This window comes from Schistocerca nitens, chromosome 4 (genome assembly GCF_023898315.1).
Source record: "Schistocerca nitens isolate TAMUIC-IGC-003100 chromosome 4, iqSchNite1.1, whole genome shotgun sequence".
Taxonomy (NCBI): Eukaryota; Metazoa; Arthropoda; class Insecta; order Orthoptera; family Acrididae; genus Schistocerca; species Schistocerca nitens.
This window is the reverse complement of record NC_064617.1, coordinates 921,232,757-921,246,837: the sequence shown is the minus strand read 5'-3', so window position 1 is coordinate 921,246,837 and position 14,081 is coordinate 921,232,757. Positions and strand designations below refer to the sequence as shown.

The window sequence follows — 14,081 nt, the reverse complement described above, 5'->3', positions numbered from 1 at the left end:
GCCATTCTCCGTATGTACTCTGCTCTGATTCACTCAGTGCTCTTCAGAGCCTTGGAGCTCCATATCCGGTCCCTCCCTTGGTGCAACGGATCCAGCAGTCCCTCCATTCTTTTGCTGATGATGGCTCTCATGTTAGCTTTATGTGGGTTCCAGGCCATGTATTAGTGCCTGGGAATGAGGCTGCTGATGCTGCAGCCAAGGCTGCAGTCGTCCTGCCTCGACCAGCCTCCCTTTGTGTCCCATCGTCTGACATTAGTGGGGTTGTTTGTAAGAGATTTGTGTCATTATGGTGGGATACTTGTTCGTCACTTCAAGAAAATAAGCTCTGGGCCATAAAACCATTCCCAACAGCTTGGACAACCTCCTCCCGACCCTCTCGGCGAGAGGAGGTCATTTTGGCCAGGTTGCGGATTGGGCATTGCCGATTTAGCCACCGCTACCTGCTATCCGGTGACCCCGCAGTGCCCTTGTGGTCCTGCATTGACAGTGCACCATGTTTTATTGTCGTGTCCCCGTTTTAATCAATCTCATGTTGTCCTGTCTCTGCCATCTACTTTGCAGGAAATTTTAGCTGATGACGCTCGAGCAGCTGCTCGTGTTCTTTGTTTTTACTTTGACGGACTTGTCCAAAGACATCTAACTCTTTTAATTATTTTATCTTTGTAAGAACTTTCTGGTGTCCCCCCCCCCCCCCCCCTGAGTTTTACCCGATTATATGTGCACTTACATTTGTGACTGGCTGCTATTGACCTTAGTAGTTGAGCGCCCTAAAACCCAATATATATATATATATATATTTTTTGTACACTTCTTTCCTTCCATTGCCAGGAAATGTACTGTACCCCTTTCCTCTTCTAGTGGATTTTTTTCAGTGTGACTGAGTGTAGTGGATAGTTGACATGTGTACACGTTTGCTCTGTTGTCATGTGATTGTTTGTGCACCCATGCCCCTTTAGTAGTGAGTCTGAGGCCTCCACGGTATTATAGGGCTCACGCCAGGCAATGGTATTAACATTTGTTCAGCAGTTTTCACATTTCTTTCTTTCTTTCTTTCTTTTTTATATTCCCACTTCAATCGCTGCAGTGTTTAAAGTAATATTAATGAGAAAGGTAGATCAGTATCAGACACTGCCTATAATAAAGAACAAAATGTTTTGTGTGTCTGTAACTGACAACATTTAACCAATATCAAATAAATTTTATGGTGTATCATAGAACGAAAATTATCGTCTTTAATTATGCTCTTGGAAGACTACAACAGAAGGAACAGGTAGTTACCAAAATGAATCTGTTGCTTGAGTAGATTGTGTACTGTTTTGAAAGTTGCTGAATATTAAAACTGTATGGCAGATGGTACTCAAACCCGGAAACTTGCCTTTCGTGGACAATGCTTTTAATGACTAAGCTATCCGGGCATTACTGGTGTTCTGCTCTCACAACTTAACTTTTGCTGGTACCTATCTCCTACCTCTACGTGAGGCAATACTGACCTTAAGACTTATCTTAGAAGAAAGAATAAGGAAAGGCAAACCTACGTTTCTAGCATTTGTAGACTTAGAGAAAGCTTTTGACAACGTTAACTGGAATACTCTCTTTCAAATTCTGAAGGTGGCAAGGGTAAATTACAGGGAGCGAAAGGCTATTTACAATATGTACAGAAACCAGATGGCAGTTATAAGAGTCGAGGGGCATGAAAGGGAAGCAGTGGTTGGGAAAGGAGTGAGACAGGGTTGTAGCCTCTCCCCAATGTTATTCAATCTGTATATTGAGCAAGCAGTAAAGGAAACAAAAGAAAAATTCGGAGTAGGTATTAAAATTCATGGAGAAGAAGTAAAAACTTTGAGGCTCGCCGATGACATTGTAATTCTGTCAGAGACAGCAAAGGACTTGGAAGAACAGTTGAACGGAATGGACAGTGTCTTGAAAGGAGGGTATAAGATGAACATCAACAAAAGCAAAACGAGGATAATGGAATGTAGTCAAATTAAATCGGGTGATGCTGAGGGAATTAGATTAGGAAATGAGACACTTAAAGTAGTAAAGGAGTTTTGGTATTTAGGGAGTAAAATAACTGATGATGGTCGAAGTAGAGAGGATATAAAATGTAGACTGGCAATGGCAATGAAATCGTTTCTGTAGAAGAGAAAGTTGTTAACATGGAGTATAGATTTAAGTGTCAGGAAGTCGTTTCTGAAAGTATTTGTATGGTGTTTAGCCATGTATGGAAGTGAAACATGGACGATAACTAGTTTGGACAAGAAGAGAATAGAAGCTTTCGAAATGTGGTGCTACAGAAGAATGCTGAAGATAAGGTGGGTAGATCACGTAACTAATGAGGAGGTATTGAATAGGATTGGGGAGAAGAGAAGTTTGTGGCACAACTTGACTAGAAGAAGGGATCGGTTGGTAGGACATGTTTTGAGGCATCAAGGAATCACAAATTTAGCATTGGAGGGCAGCGTGGAGGGTAAAAATCTTAGAGGGAGACCAAGAGATGAATACACTAAGCAGATTCAGAAGGATGTAGGTTGCAGTAAGTACTGGGAGATGAAGAAGCTTGCACAGGATAGAGTAGCATGGAGAGCTGCATCAAACCAGTCTCAGGACTGAAGACCACAACAACAACATCATCAACATCTCCTAGTTTTGGAATGTTGCTTATCTTCTCTTGCATACTAAGCAAGACTATCATTGCTGAAGAAATGATGTTGTGGAGAAATGACTTAAGACAGAAGATTGGTTAGAGCCTAGTTGAGCACATAGTTTTAATCCAGCAAGAAGGTTTTAAGGTGAGGTAGATGTAATTCCAGTTTTAGCATCCAGGATCCATTCAGTTGCTGCTCTCTTCTTGTAGTAGTGAACTTTACATCACAAGAGCTCTGCATTACTCTTTTTTTTGATTCCAGAACAAGGTGGAATGCTGTATAACAACACACACTAATTTGAACAGATTCTCTTTTATCTATTTAACACTACACAGATGGGGTAGTTATACAGTGGATAGTAAGTGCTGCAACATATTACTTATGAAACCAGAGAACTTTAATACTATTTACTTTTAGTAATTGCACCTCTGTTCATGTAATGAGAGCAGCAGAAACAAACTAAATAACTATAGAGTAATGGAAAACTTACGTGCTTTCAGTACGCTTCAATAATTATCATTACATAATTGCTAACTTTTTAGTATTGGAGAGAGCTTTATAACAATCATTTGCGAGCTGACTCTTGATATAATTTTTGTCATGTGGAAGGTATAATACTACTTGGACACAGTCTCCTGAACAGACTACGTGATTGTACACCACAGTTAGTCTGTGCTTGCAAAGTGCTTTTCTTGTTTCTAAGTTGAATACGCAACTAAAGGTATCTGATTTTCGAGGCTTAGGTCACATTCTCTTTATTTCGTGATGCATGATGGCATGTTTGATAATTCAAAGATCAGTTCATTATTCGTGGTTGCTTCAGTCTTTCTGTGGCATACTCAAGGTGAAGAAATAGCTTGTTAGTGTGGGTACATCACTGTTTCATGTTACTATTTTTATGTTGTACAGCTTTCCTCTTAAGTTACATCTATTTCTGTTTCTGCTGTCAATATTGTGAGAAAGCTTGTAGTGGATAATGTTGTTCTCTGTTTACATATAGAGTTTAGACATAATGTGATAATTTGTGTGTGCGTGTTGTGTTTACTGCAATTTTTATGCTAACATTTAAAGATTGCAAGTATGTGGTCTGTAAGTATTCTGTGAAGTTTTTTCCCCACGACATTTGTTATTGGCAAAGCAAAATTATCAGAATCCAGGTGCAACGTCAGAACTTCTGCCTGGTCACAAAATTAGGTCTGAGGTTTCAGTGTGGAGTCAACTTCATATTTTTACTTGAGGAATATTCAGTGTGTCAATTTTTTTTGTTTTACGTTGTCTAAAAGATGAAAGTTAATGTCAAGTTTCATGTGCAAACCTCAGTTAATGTTTGTATTTTTTTACTACTAGCTACTTTTTTGCCTCATTATGCAAAGTTTGGTGCAGTTTCGCTTTTCACACACAAGCAACGCCATTATAGTTTTGTTTCCTCCGGGTGGTCATCAAGGGGTTATATTGTGTTTTTGCTTAATGAATTAACTTTGATTACAGTACACTTGCCTACTGTGACCGTAAGAAATAAATTTCAGTGGGTTCATTTGATGAAGTATTGCATTTGTCTTTTGGTTGGGTGTAACTATAACGTTGAAGTTTACTATTAGCAAATCAGTTGCTTAACCTTTCGACATACTCAAATGATAAAACTACATGGAACTGCAAAAGTGTGTTTTTTCTGCTTCAGCTATAGGATTCAGAGTACGAGAAAAAAAATTAAGATCACGTTTGTCCGAATAAGATAATCACACTTTTCTTATACAGCTAGACAATACTAACATTAGGAGAAGCATAAATATTAGTATATCTGAAATTTAAGTCTCACATGCCATTTCTTGTTTTTAAGAATGACAGGGGAAAAACATAAAGCAAATAAGCGTCATTCAACACTGGGAAATCGGTCAGCATATTGCAGAATCTGTCAGTTGAGTTCCAGATGGCACAAAGAAAACAGAAAAACAGATCAACGAACAAAAGTTGTAGTGATCCCTCACCTCCTTGAGAATGCTGTTATCAACAAAAACTTGATGGAACCATACTCTGAAGTTTATACTACATGCGATGTAAGGTGTGTATCAGACTTCCAGCAGGTCACAAAATCTTGATTCAGTTTCTGTCTTCTGGTCTCACTTCTTTGGGTGAAGCATGCCCTTATTATGTGGCAATGCATGCATTTATTATGTGGCTTCTAAGCATATGGACAATTTGCTTTACAGTTATCGTCATGGTCTGGTCATTCAGGTGAGTAAGCTACTTAGTGAAATACCTATTCTTCAAATCCTATGATACCCAGAAAGTTAAATTCAAATAATTTTGCCCTTAAAATGTTGGTAAATGCAGTTTATTTTCCGGAATTCCACTCGTTAAGGTCAGTACATCAGTTACGACATTTTGATTGCAATATAGTATCAGCTGTAATAGGGAATGTAAAGATGGGAGAAAATTAAAGAAAACTTGAAATAACATGATGTAATAGACCTGGGGAAAAAAAAGGCCAAATTGAATTAAAAACTGTAATTTGTTTTATTACAGAAGAGTGAAACAGTAAGAAATTAAAGTGTAGACTTTATTGTAAACAGAATGATTAAAATCCAGTACCAGTAAGATGATGAGACACAGAGGGCCTCAATAAAGAGAGAGGGAAGCTAATTGAAGGAATCCCTCTAAGAGGTTAGAATGAAAATTTTAATGTTGAAGTAGGACATAAACTAAATAGTAGGTGCTAACTGGGAAACTTTAGACAAGATACCAGAAATGACAGAGGTCATACATTAACAGAATTTGCTGAGAATATGTATGACTTTTAAACATTCTTCCAGAAGAAAACAAATACAAAAAGGGATTGGCAAGAACCAAATGGAATTAAAATTGTAATTGACTGTGCACACAATCCAATGATCCTGAACGGCTTTTGAAGTGATAGTATACTTGTAAGATGCAGAGGCAAAATATGTTCAAAGATGCAAAGGAACAGGCTTTTCGAGCAGGAAATCATAAATGCAGTTTGAGAATGTATGCATGATTAGAGAGGCATAAGAGATTATATTAGAAAGTTCAAAGTTCAGCATGTAAGAAATGAAGGTTACAGAGTCATAAATGACTACAGTCGCGCCCCCCCCCCCCACACACACACACACATGGAGGGGGGGGGGTGCAGGAAGGAGCAAATGCCAGATGGAATGAGACAACTATGAAAGAAAAGGTGAGAGTTTATGCGAGGACTTGAGAGCAGCAGTTAAAATTTGATGAGAGCAATTATAAACAATAAAAGTATGAAAAAATTGAAGCAGAAACTAAAAATTTACGACTTGTAACTTCCATGAACGACATCTTCTTTTCAAAGAACACAGAAGTAGAATTTAAATAATTCCGTTATTAGACAGATACTTGGGCTTATCCTGTTATTGGGGAACATAAAGTTATTAAACTGAGCTGATAGGTTATTTTTAAAAATAAGATACAACTCACGAAAACATGAAATTAAATATTTGTATTGCTCCTCAGATGAATCAGAAACACACAGTTAAATGATGTTTTGGAAAGATGTGGTATACAAAGTCATTAAAGATACGAAGAAAGTGAAGGTACCAGGAGGTGTTTGTTGAAATGATTAAAGTTGTAGGAACAGTTTTGAAAATGGGACTAACAGAATTATTTACAGAATTGCAAAAGAAAACCATTCTTCAAAACGGGAACAGCACTTTCTCTATAACAAGAAAAGGGGAACATGCAAAATCAAAAATTTCGATTTATCAGCTGCCTGTCAGTAATGTAATAGACATTCATAAAAATTTTCACTAACTGTATAGAGGGAATGAAATTTTAATGAATCAAAGGGATAAGCAGGCTTCAGAAATTGACATAGCACAATGGATGATTATAGTTTGGAGCAGTGAGTACAAATTATCACTTTTTCTGGGATTTGTGGTTTTTGATAAAGGTCAGTTTCAACAAAATCTGTACTCCCAGCCCCTGAGAAAAGGGCATTATTCAACATGTTAGTATACTGAAAAATACTAATTAATACTTCAGCCTCTATTAGACTTCATCGGGATAGTGAGAAATTTTGAATTGGAAGGGGGAATCTGCAAGGAGATTCTATACCGGCAGAACTGTTCCCAGCAGTCTCTGAGGAAGTTTCATGATTCTCAAGCTGGAAAAACGAAGGAGAAATACATGTTAGTGGACAATATTTGAACCACCTTCATTTTAATGATGACATAGCACTATTTGCTTCTAGTGCAGCTAAACTTTAGTAACTTACGGTACGTACTTATAGAAGTAGTTTGCAGTAGGACTGAAAATCAACTGCAGTCTCACTAAAATAATTTATTACTAATACCTTTAAAAGAAAGTAGTAAAAATTAAGATTGAAGTTGTTGCACAAGTTGATGGGTTTTTATACAGGACAACTGTAAATGAATAGTGATTGCATATGGCTGTAACCATTTCATGCATCAGTAAGAGTTAGAGGCAATATGAAAGAAATTCCAGTTTAAAAAGTGTTCTATATGACCTCCATTGGTAAGATGGACAACATCTAAGCAATAATTCACTTCATGCTATACATTCTGAAGCTTATGTTGAGTCACTGATGAGCACATTATAAATGTGCATTTTGATCTCTGGAATTTTTGGTGAAGAGGGCACGTGCACAAGGTCTTTCACATAAACCCATGAAAAGAAATCTGTGTGTGACAGGTCAAGAGAACTAGATGGACAAGAGCAGAATGACGTCGTCATCTCCAGTATGACTGATCCAGTGGTTTTGGGAGATGTTGATTTAAAAAAGGTGTGAATCTCAAAGTGGGGGTGATCCACCTTGCTAAAACATGTAATCCGTGGAATCATAACAAACTGTGGCATCAGCCATTACTCAAATGTGTCCTAGTGATGAAGAAAAATGTACTGTAAATTTTTGTGCTGAAAACATTGATATTCTGTGAGTCACTCTGATGTACAATTACACAGGAAGGTCTTTTTATAATCCATATTCAAATGTGTCAGTTAAGTTTGCCACTTAAGGCTACCTCATTGTTAAAAGCTTTTCACTTACGTGTCACCACGCAAATGCCAGCTTTTGATTCACTACTTTTGCACAATGATTCAAATTTTGAACTTCCTTTTACATTCTCCATAATTCTTATCAGTACATAATTATGCGTTAAATAGCTATAGTTGTATGTAATCACAATATTTATTTTGAATATCTGTGTATTTAGGAAATGAAATCTGAACGAACTGGTAAAGAAGGAACAGAAAAGTAAAAATGGTAGTGGGGCATACCATATTTACCTGATTATAAGAAAAGTTTTTTCCCAAATTCATCATTTAAAAAAATACAGGGTTGTCTTACATTAATAAATTAAACAGTTGCTGCTGGGGTTCGCATTTTTACATTGTGTAATAGAGTATATAAGGGTTCTCTTGCATTTACAGGTGAAGATTTGGTTATTATCAGTGTTGTGCGAACAATCAAGTGACATTTGACTCACCTGGTACTAGTGCAAGGGATATATGAGAAAATATGCACTATACTGTGTTAATCATCAGAATAAACGTGATGTAAGCGTTACACCGTGTATTGTTACGCTTTTGCAGGAATCTCATTGGATTTCATTTCATGTGGAGCCGAAGCCATGCTGACTCGAGCACAGTAAAGTAAGATAATAAAGATACATTTTATGCTTTGTTACACTCACATTGATTGAGGGATAATATGGGGCAACTGCTTACCAGTGCATTTAACTTGGACAGCCCTAGCCAGCCAGTGATGTGAGCAGTTTCAGTTAAGATGTGAAAAGAGAGACGCATGAAGAGAACGAAATAATATTTGCTAAAATTCCAACAATACCACACGCTTCTTAGGGGACCAGACAGAAGGCATTATATGCTTTCGTTCTCAGATAACATAATATGGCAATTAAAAGCAATGAAAATTTGTAAGGAATTCTTCTGGGCGAGCTATGCGTGATGCAAAAGCCAATTCCAGGGATTTTATTGTACAGTTAAATATTGAAGCCACTGAAATTAATTACAGTCATCCATTTGGTAACCTCTGAACTTCTCATATCCAATCCGAGAAATACAGTAGAACCTCGCTAAAGCTCTTGGATGGTCTGGTTGGAGCAGTAGGTCGATCAGTTTTAGTGTGAAATAATTTGTTTCAAACTTTGCCACTAAATGTTATTGTGTACACATTGGTTGTGTAAATTAGTGACAGTGTTCGTCTTTCACTAAAATGAGTAAAACTATATTACGACATCAACTTACCATAAACATATGGTGCTGGCTTTAGCAAAGTAATTGAAAGATTAGATAAAAATGATTCACTCCAAAACCATTGCAACTGAGGGAGGGATTAGTATAACAACTGTTAAAGACTGGAGGGGGGGAAACTAGGAAAACTCTTGAAGGTCGTACAGTCATGACTGACAATGAGAAAGGACTGAAAATATGCAAGACTTTCAAGAAACCTAAAAGTGAAATTCTAGACAGTGCTTTGTGGGTGTGGTTCAAGCAGGTGAGAAGAAAAGAAACTTAATTTCTGGACCATTCATAAAAGAAAAGGCACTGACTTTGTATGAAAAATTAGGTGGAAACAACAAAAATAAAAAGTTGCAGTGAGTAAAGGCTTATTACATCGGTGGAAAACAATGACATGGCAATGTAATGATTTCTGGTGGGAAGTTGTCTGCTGCCGAAACAGCTGTCATTGAATTCATTCTGAATTTTGGAAACTGGTTGAGTTTAATCTTGATAAAGTGTGCAACATTGATGAGTCTGGTTTAAACGGGTGCAGAACTTGACAAATATAGAATAATTATTGGTCTGTAGTAACATTAACCACAGTCCCAAGATACTGCACTGTTATGTTATGGATCATTAAAAGTGTTCTGATAACCCAACCTTTTTTGTGTTGTGACCATGCTCCTGGTCCCATAGGGGACAGATTAGTGATATTATACTGCAAATTTCAGCACTGGAGCTGTCATATACTACATTGTAACGAGGTGACCAACAACAGTAGCCATGAAGCCATCCAAGTGCCACATTTTCTCCTCTTCTTTTGATGTGTTGTTCTGTATGCCGCCAGTGTTCAGTGATGACAGGGGACAAAGCTTAATGAATTAGTCCCATTACATCTGGTACCTTAAATGTCTTGTTATTTCTTGCAACAAATCACTTAATTTGGCTCTAGTTCAATTGTGCTCATAGTGATGTGGTGAGGTGGCAACTGTAAAAATGAAGCATTTGTGTGGTGTGCTTGATGCTGTGAAAATTGTTTCCCACGTTTCTACAATCCTTGCCATAAAGACTGTTCAATTTTTCACATTTTTGCCTAAAAATTGAAGTTATCTTCGTGGTTTAAAGAACTTCTATTAACTACCTTCTATAAAAATCTATAATTAAGCATTTATATTTGCAATGAAAACTGGAATTGTGTGTGCAGTGTGTAATTAAAACAGAATGATTGATTAGACACATCTTAATTAGCATAAATTTAATGAATTATACATTTAAAAGTCATGGTAATTCCAAATTCATCAAAAAAAGAAAGTTCAGAGTGAGATTTGAACCATCGTGTCACGGAGTGTACCATTGTCCAGAATGTTCTTCTAACCTATCGCAAACAATTGTGGCTCGCTGACATGACCGTTGTTTTGCTGTCGTTATGTATGACATGCATCCTAGAAGATCTTGCAGTCTGTGTTCACACTTGTTCAGGTGAAGTGCTACGGAAGTGTTGGAGGGGGACAGTGATACTAGCTTGAGTGAGAACAAGATGAGTTATGGTGGATAGTAGTGAATGGGCAGTATGCCAACCAAGAGAATCTATACCAAATACTTTGGCTTTTTGGGAACACCTACCACATTTATATTGGAGTTTGCCTGAATCCATTTGTAGCCGGAATTGAACTGACTTCAAAATTGGACAAATACTAAACAATAATATTAATTTCTGCAGAGACAGTGAAAGTCTGTTTAGGAGCCAGTGGTGTACTTAGGTGTTTCGAGCTGCAATGTTGTCAACACTCACTGTTACATGTGATGGGAATGGAAGAGGATACGTCAGCTGCTAGTTCTATGCAGCCTATGAGAGAGCAGCGGACAGACGATAAGTTTGGAAGCAAGAGAGATTGTAACTCCTTCACGTCAGGAAAGAAGCAAAATACGATATGTACTCGGATAAAATCAGCTGTGTTCTCAGGTCCCATAGTAATTACAGCCTCAGAAATCTTAATGTAACTGAAAGAAACAGCCAAATACTTGTTCCCCCTGTGGGTCCGGGAATTAGAATATACCTGAGGTATTCCTGCCTGTCATAAGAGGTGACTAAAAGTAATCTCTCACATTTCGGCCTCATATGATGGTCCCCTGTAGGGTTTGACCTCCATTCTTCAAAATTTTCTCAAAGAGCGAGCCAATTGGGGAAGGGCACCTTACATGGTGCATTGTGTCCATCGTGCATTGAGATCTTTAGCCCGCTTTCTCGTCGCCACATTGCAGTCCCACCCTTTCTCCATCTCTTGGGTGGGACACCTTCCTGGGTGCGTTTCCCACCAACGTCTATGCAGTGTCGCTTTCTGCGTCGACGATGACCATGGACTTCTTTGCACCTGATAGCCAGCATGGTAGCCAGTCCGTTGTGGTGGGGCCACTATGTACCCTGTTGGTTGTAGCCCCCTTACCACACAGGGATTGCTCTGCTGATGCCTGCACCTTTAACTCCCCACGTATGCCAAGGGGTAGATGCCCATCCTTCTGGGGAATTGGGACTCCTGGCAATGGCATCCTGCTAGGTGGCCTTTGCTGCAGCTGGGTGGTGCCTGTGGGGAGGGCCCCTGGTCAAAGTGGGTGGCATCAGGGTGGATGACACATGATGAAGCGTAGTCCATCATCTCTTGCTGATGGTGAAACACCAGCAGTCTCTAAATGTTCACAAGCTCAATTCAATGCACAGAAGTACGACCCCAAATCGTTCCCCTCCCTGGCCACACCATAGGAGGAATGTCAGGCTAATGATGGCAGCGGATCTTATTTGCCCCAGTACCTTGTATATTGAAGAGCTGATGGGGAATCTTTCATGACAACGAAGCCTCAGGTTTTTGTTGAGCATTTAGAGGACAAGTTCAGGGAGGTGGAGGGCTTGTCCGTAATGAGATCTGGGTCAGTCTTGATCAAAACAGCACCCTCTGCCCAGTCATGGGTGTTAATCGCTTGTGACAAGCTGGGAGATATTTCTGTAACCATCACACCCCATAAGAACTTAAATATGGTCCAGGGTATTATATTTCACAGGGACCTTCTTTTGCAGTCTGACGATGAGCTGCATGGCAATTTAGAATAGCAAGGTGTACATTTCATCCGCCGTGTCCACCGGGGTCAGAGGGATAATCAGGTTGCCACCGGTGCCTTCATCTTGGCCTTCGAGGGTGATACATTGCCCGAGAAAGTCAAGGTGATGGTCTACCGGTGTGATGTAAAGCCCTATATCCCTCCCCCGATGCGGTGCTTTAAGTGCTGGAAGTTTGGCCAGATGTCTTCCCACTGTACTTCCAGTGTCACATGTCGAGATTGTGGACCCCCATTACATCCCAATACTCCATGTGCCCTGCCTCCTATCTGTGTCAGCTGCGAAGAGCATCATTCGCCTTGCTCGCCAGACAGCAGGATTCTCCAGAAAGAAAGGAAAATCATGGAGTACAAGATGCTGGACCGTCTGACATACACTGAGGCTAAGAGAAAATTTGAACGCTTGCATTCCTGTGGATATGACCTCTTACGCTGCCGCTACAACAGTTCTGGCACCATCAGCTCCGCAAACCCCAGTCACCTCTCTGAGCTGGAAGACTACACCTGCCCCCTTGATGGTGGGGGGCATTTCCATTCCTGTTGCTCCTGCACCACCTACTTCAGGAACAACACTCTCCAACCATCGCATATGTCCGTCTCCACTTTTAAGCCGGAGAAGCGTTAGTCTTCTTGGGCTTCTCTTGCTAGGAAGGGGTCCCTTGGGTCACTCCCTTCCCAGATTTCTGCTAGTGGGAAAAATGACACCTGCCAGTGGCTGAAGAGCCCAAAAGCAGCTGGTTGTAGGGCTTCACACTCATCCTCAGTCCCGGAGACTGAGCCAGTGAAGTTCTCCCAGCCATGGAAACCCAAGGAGCAACGAGAGAAATCCAAAAAGAAAACCCCTAAGACCAAGGAAATTGCAGTGGCAGCCACACCACCGCTACCTACAAGCTCTGCATGTGAGGATGGGATGGAAATTTTGGCGTCCGCTGTGGACATAGATCTCGCCAGGCCCTCAGACACAATGGATATAGACTGCTCAGGCAATAAGTCGGTGGCAGCAGGTGACTCTTGAGGCGTAACCTACCTAATTGAATGTTCCATGCCTTCAAAGTCTCACGATCGCATCATTCTCCAGTGGAATTGCGGCAGGTTTTTCCACCATCTGGCTGAGCAACGGCAGCTGTTAAGCTTTACACCTGCTATCTGTGTTGCCCTCCAGGAAAGCTAGTTCCTGGTAATGCGGACCCCTGCCCTCCGTGGCTATAAGGGACATTACAGGAACCGTAGCGACTATAATTGAGTGTCAGGTGGAGTTTGTGTTTATGTCCTAAGCTCAGTCTGTTGTGACACTGCGCCCCTTCAAACCCCTCTTGAAGCTGTGGCTGTAGAAAATGTCTGCAATGTATATCTTCCTCCAGATGGTGCAGTACCCCTGAATGTATTAGCTGCACTGATTGATCAACTCCCTAAACCTTTCCTACTTTTGGGAGATTTTTAACGCCCATAACCCTTGTGGGGTGGCACTTTGCTTACTGGTTGAGGCAGAGATGTCGAAACTTTACCGTCTCAGTTCGACTTCTCTCTCTTAAATACTGGGGTTGCCACACATTTCAGTGTGGCTCATGGTATTTACTCGGCCAATGATAAATCAGTTTGCAACCCAGGACTTTCCCATCTATCCACTGGAGAGCACATGACAACCTGTGTAGTAGTGACCACTTCCCCATCTTCCTGTCACTGCCCCATTGTCAGGCCCACGGACGCCTGCCCAGATGGGATGGGCTTTAAACAAGGCGGACTGGGAAACTTTCACTTCTGCTGTTACCATTGAATCTCTCCCACACAGTAACATCGATGTGATGGTTGAGCAGGTGACTACAGCAATTGTTTTTGCAGCTGAAAATGAGATCCCTCGCTCTTTAGGGTGCCCCCGGCGAAAGGCAGTCCCTTGGTTGTCTCCAGAAGTTGCTGAAGGAATTACGGAGCGTCGGCGAGCTCTGCCGCTGCATAAGCAGCACCTTTCCCTGGACCACCTCACAGCCCTTAAACGGCTCCGTGCCTGCGTTCACCAGCTTATCAAATGATGGAAGCAAGAGTTTTGGGAGAGATAAGTCTCGACCATTGGGTGCCATACGTTACCTTCCC

General features: G+C 40.4%; 1 protein-coding gene across 6 annotated transcripts in view; it reads left to right on the top strand.

Annotated features, from left to right (window-relative positions):
* LOC126253538 (uncharacterized) overlaps window positions 1-14,081 on the top strand; it is a 109,650-nt gene that overhangs the window by 54,373 nt on the left and 41,196 nt on the right. For 2 of the 6 annotated variants that reach the window (XM_049954928.1, XM_049954929.1), the window contains one exon: window positions 4,483-4,704. The exons of 3 other annotated variants lie outside the window; for them this stretch is intronic. In XM_049954928.1, coding sequence (XP_049810885.1) covers window positions 4,693-4,704 — 12 coding nt within the window. In that variant the 5' untranslated portion in view covers window positions 4,483-4,692. Of the gene's footprint in view, window positions 1-4,482; window positions 4,705-8,274; window positions 8,298-14,081 lie in introns of those variants that run through there. One more of the 6 variants, XM_049954931.1, reaches the window with a different exon arrangement.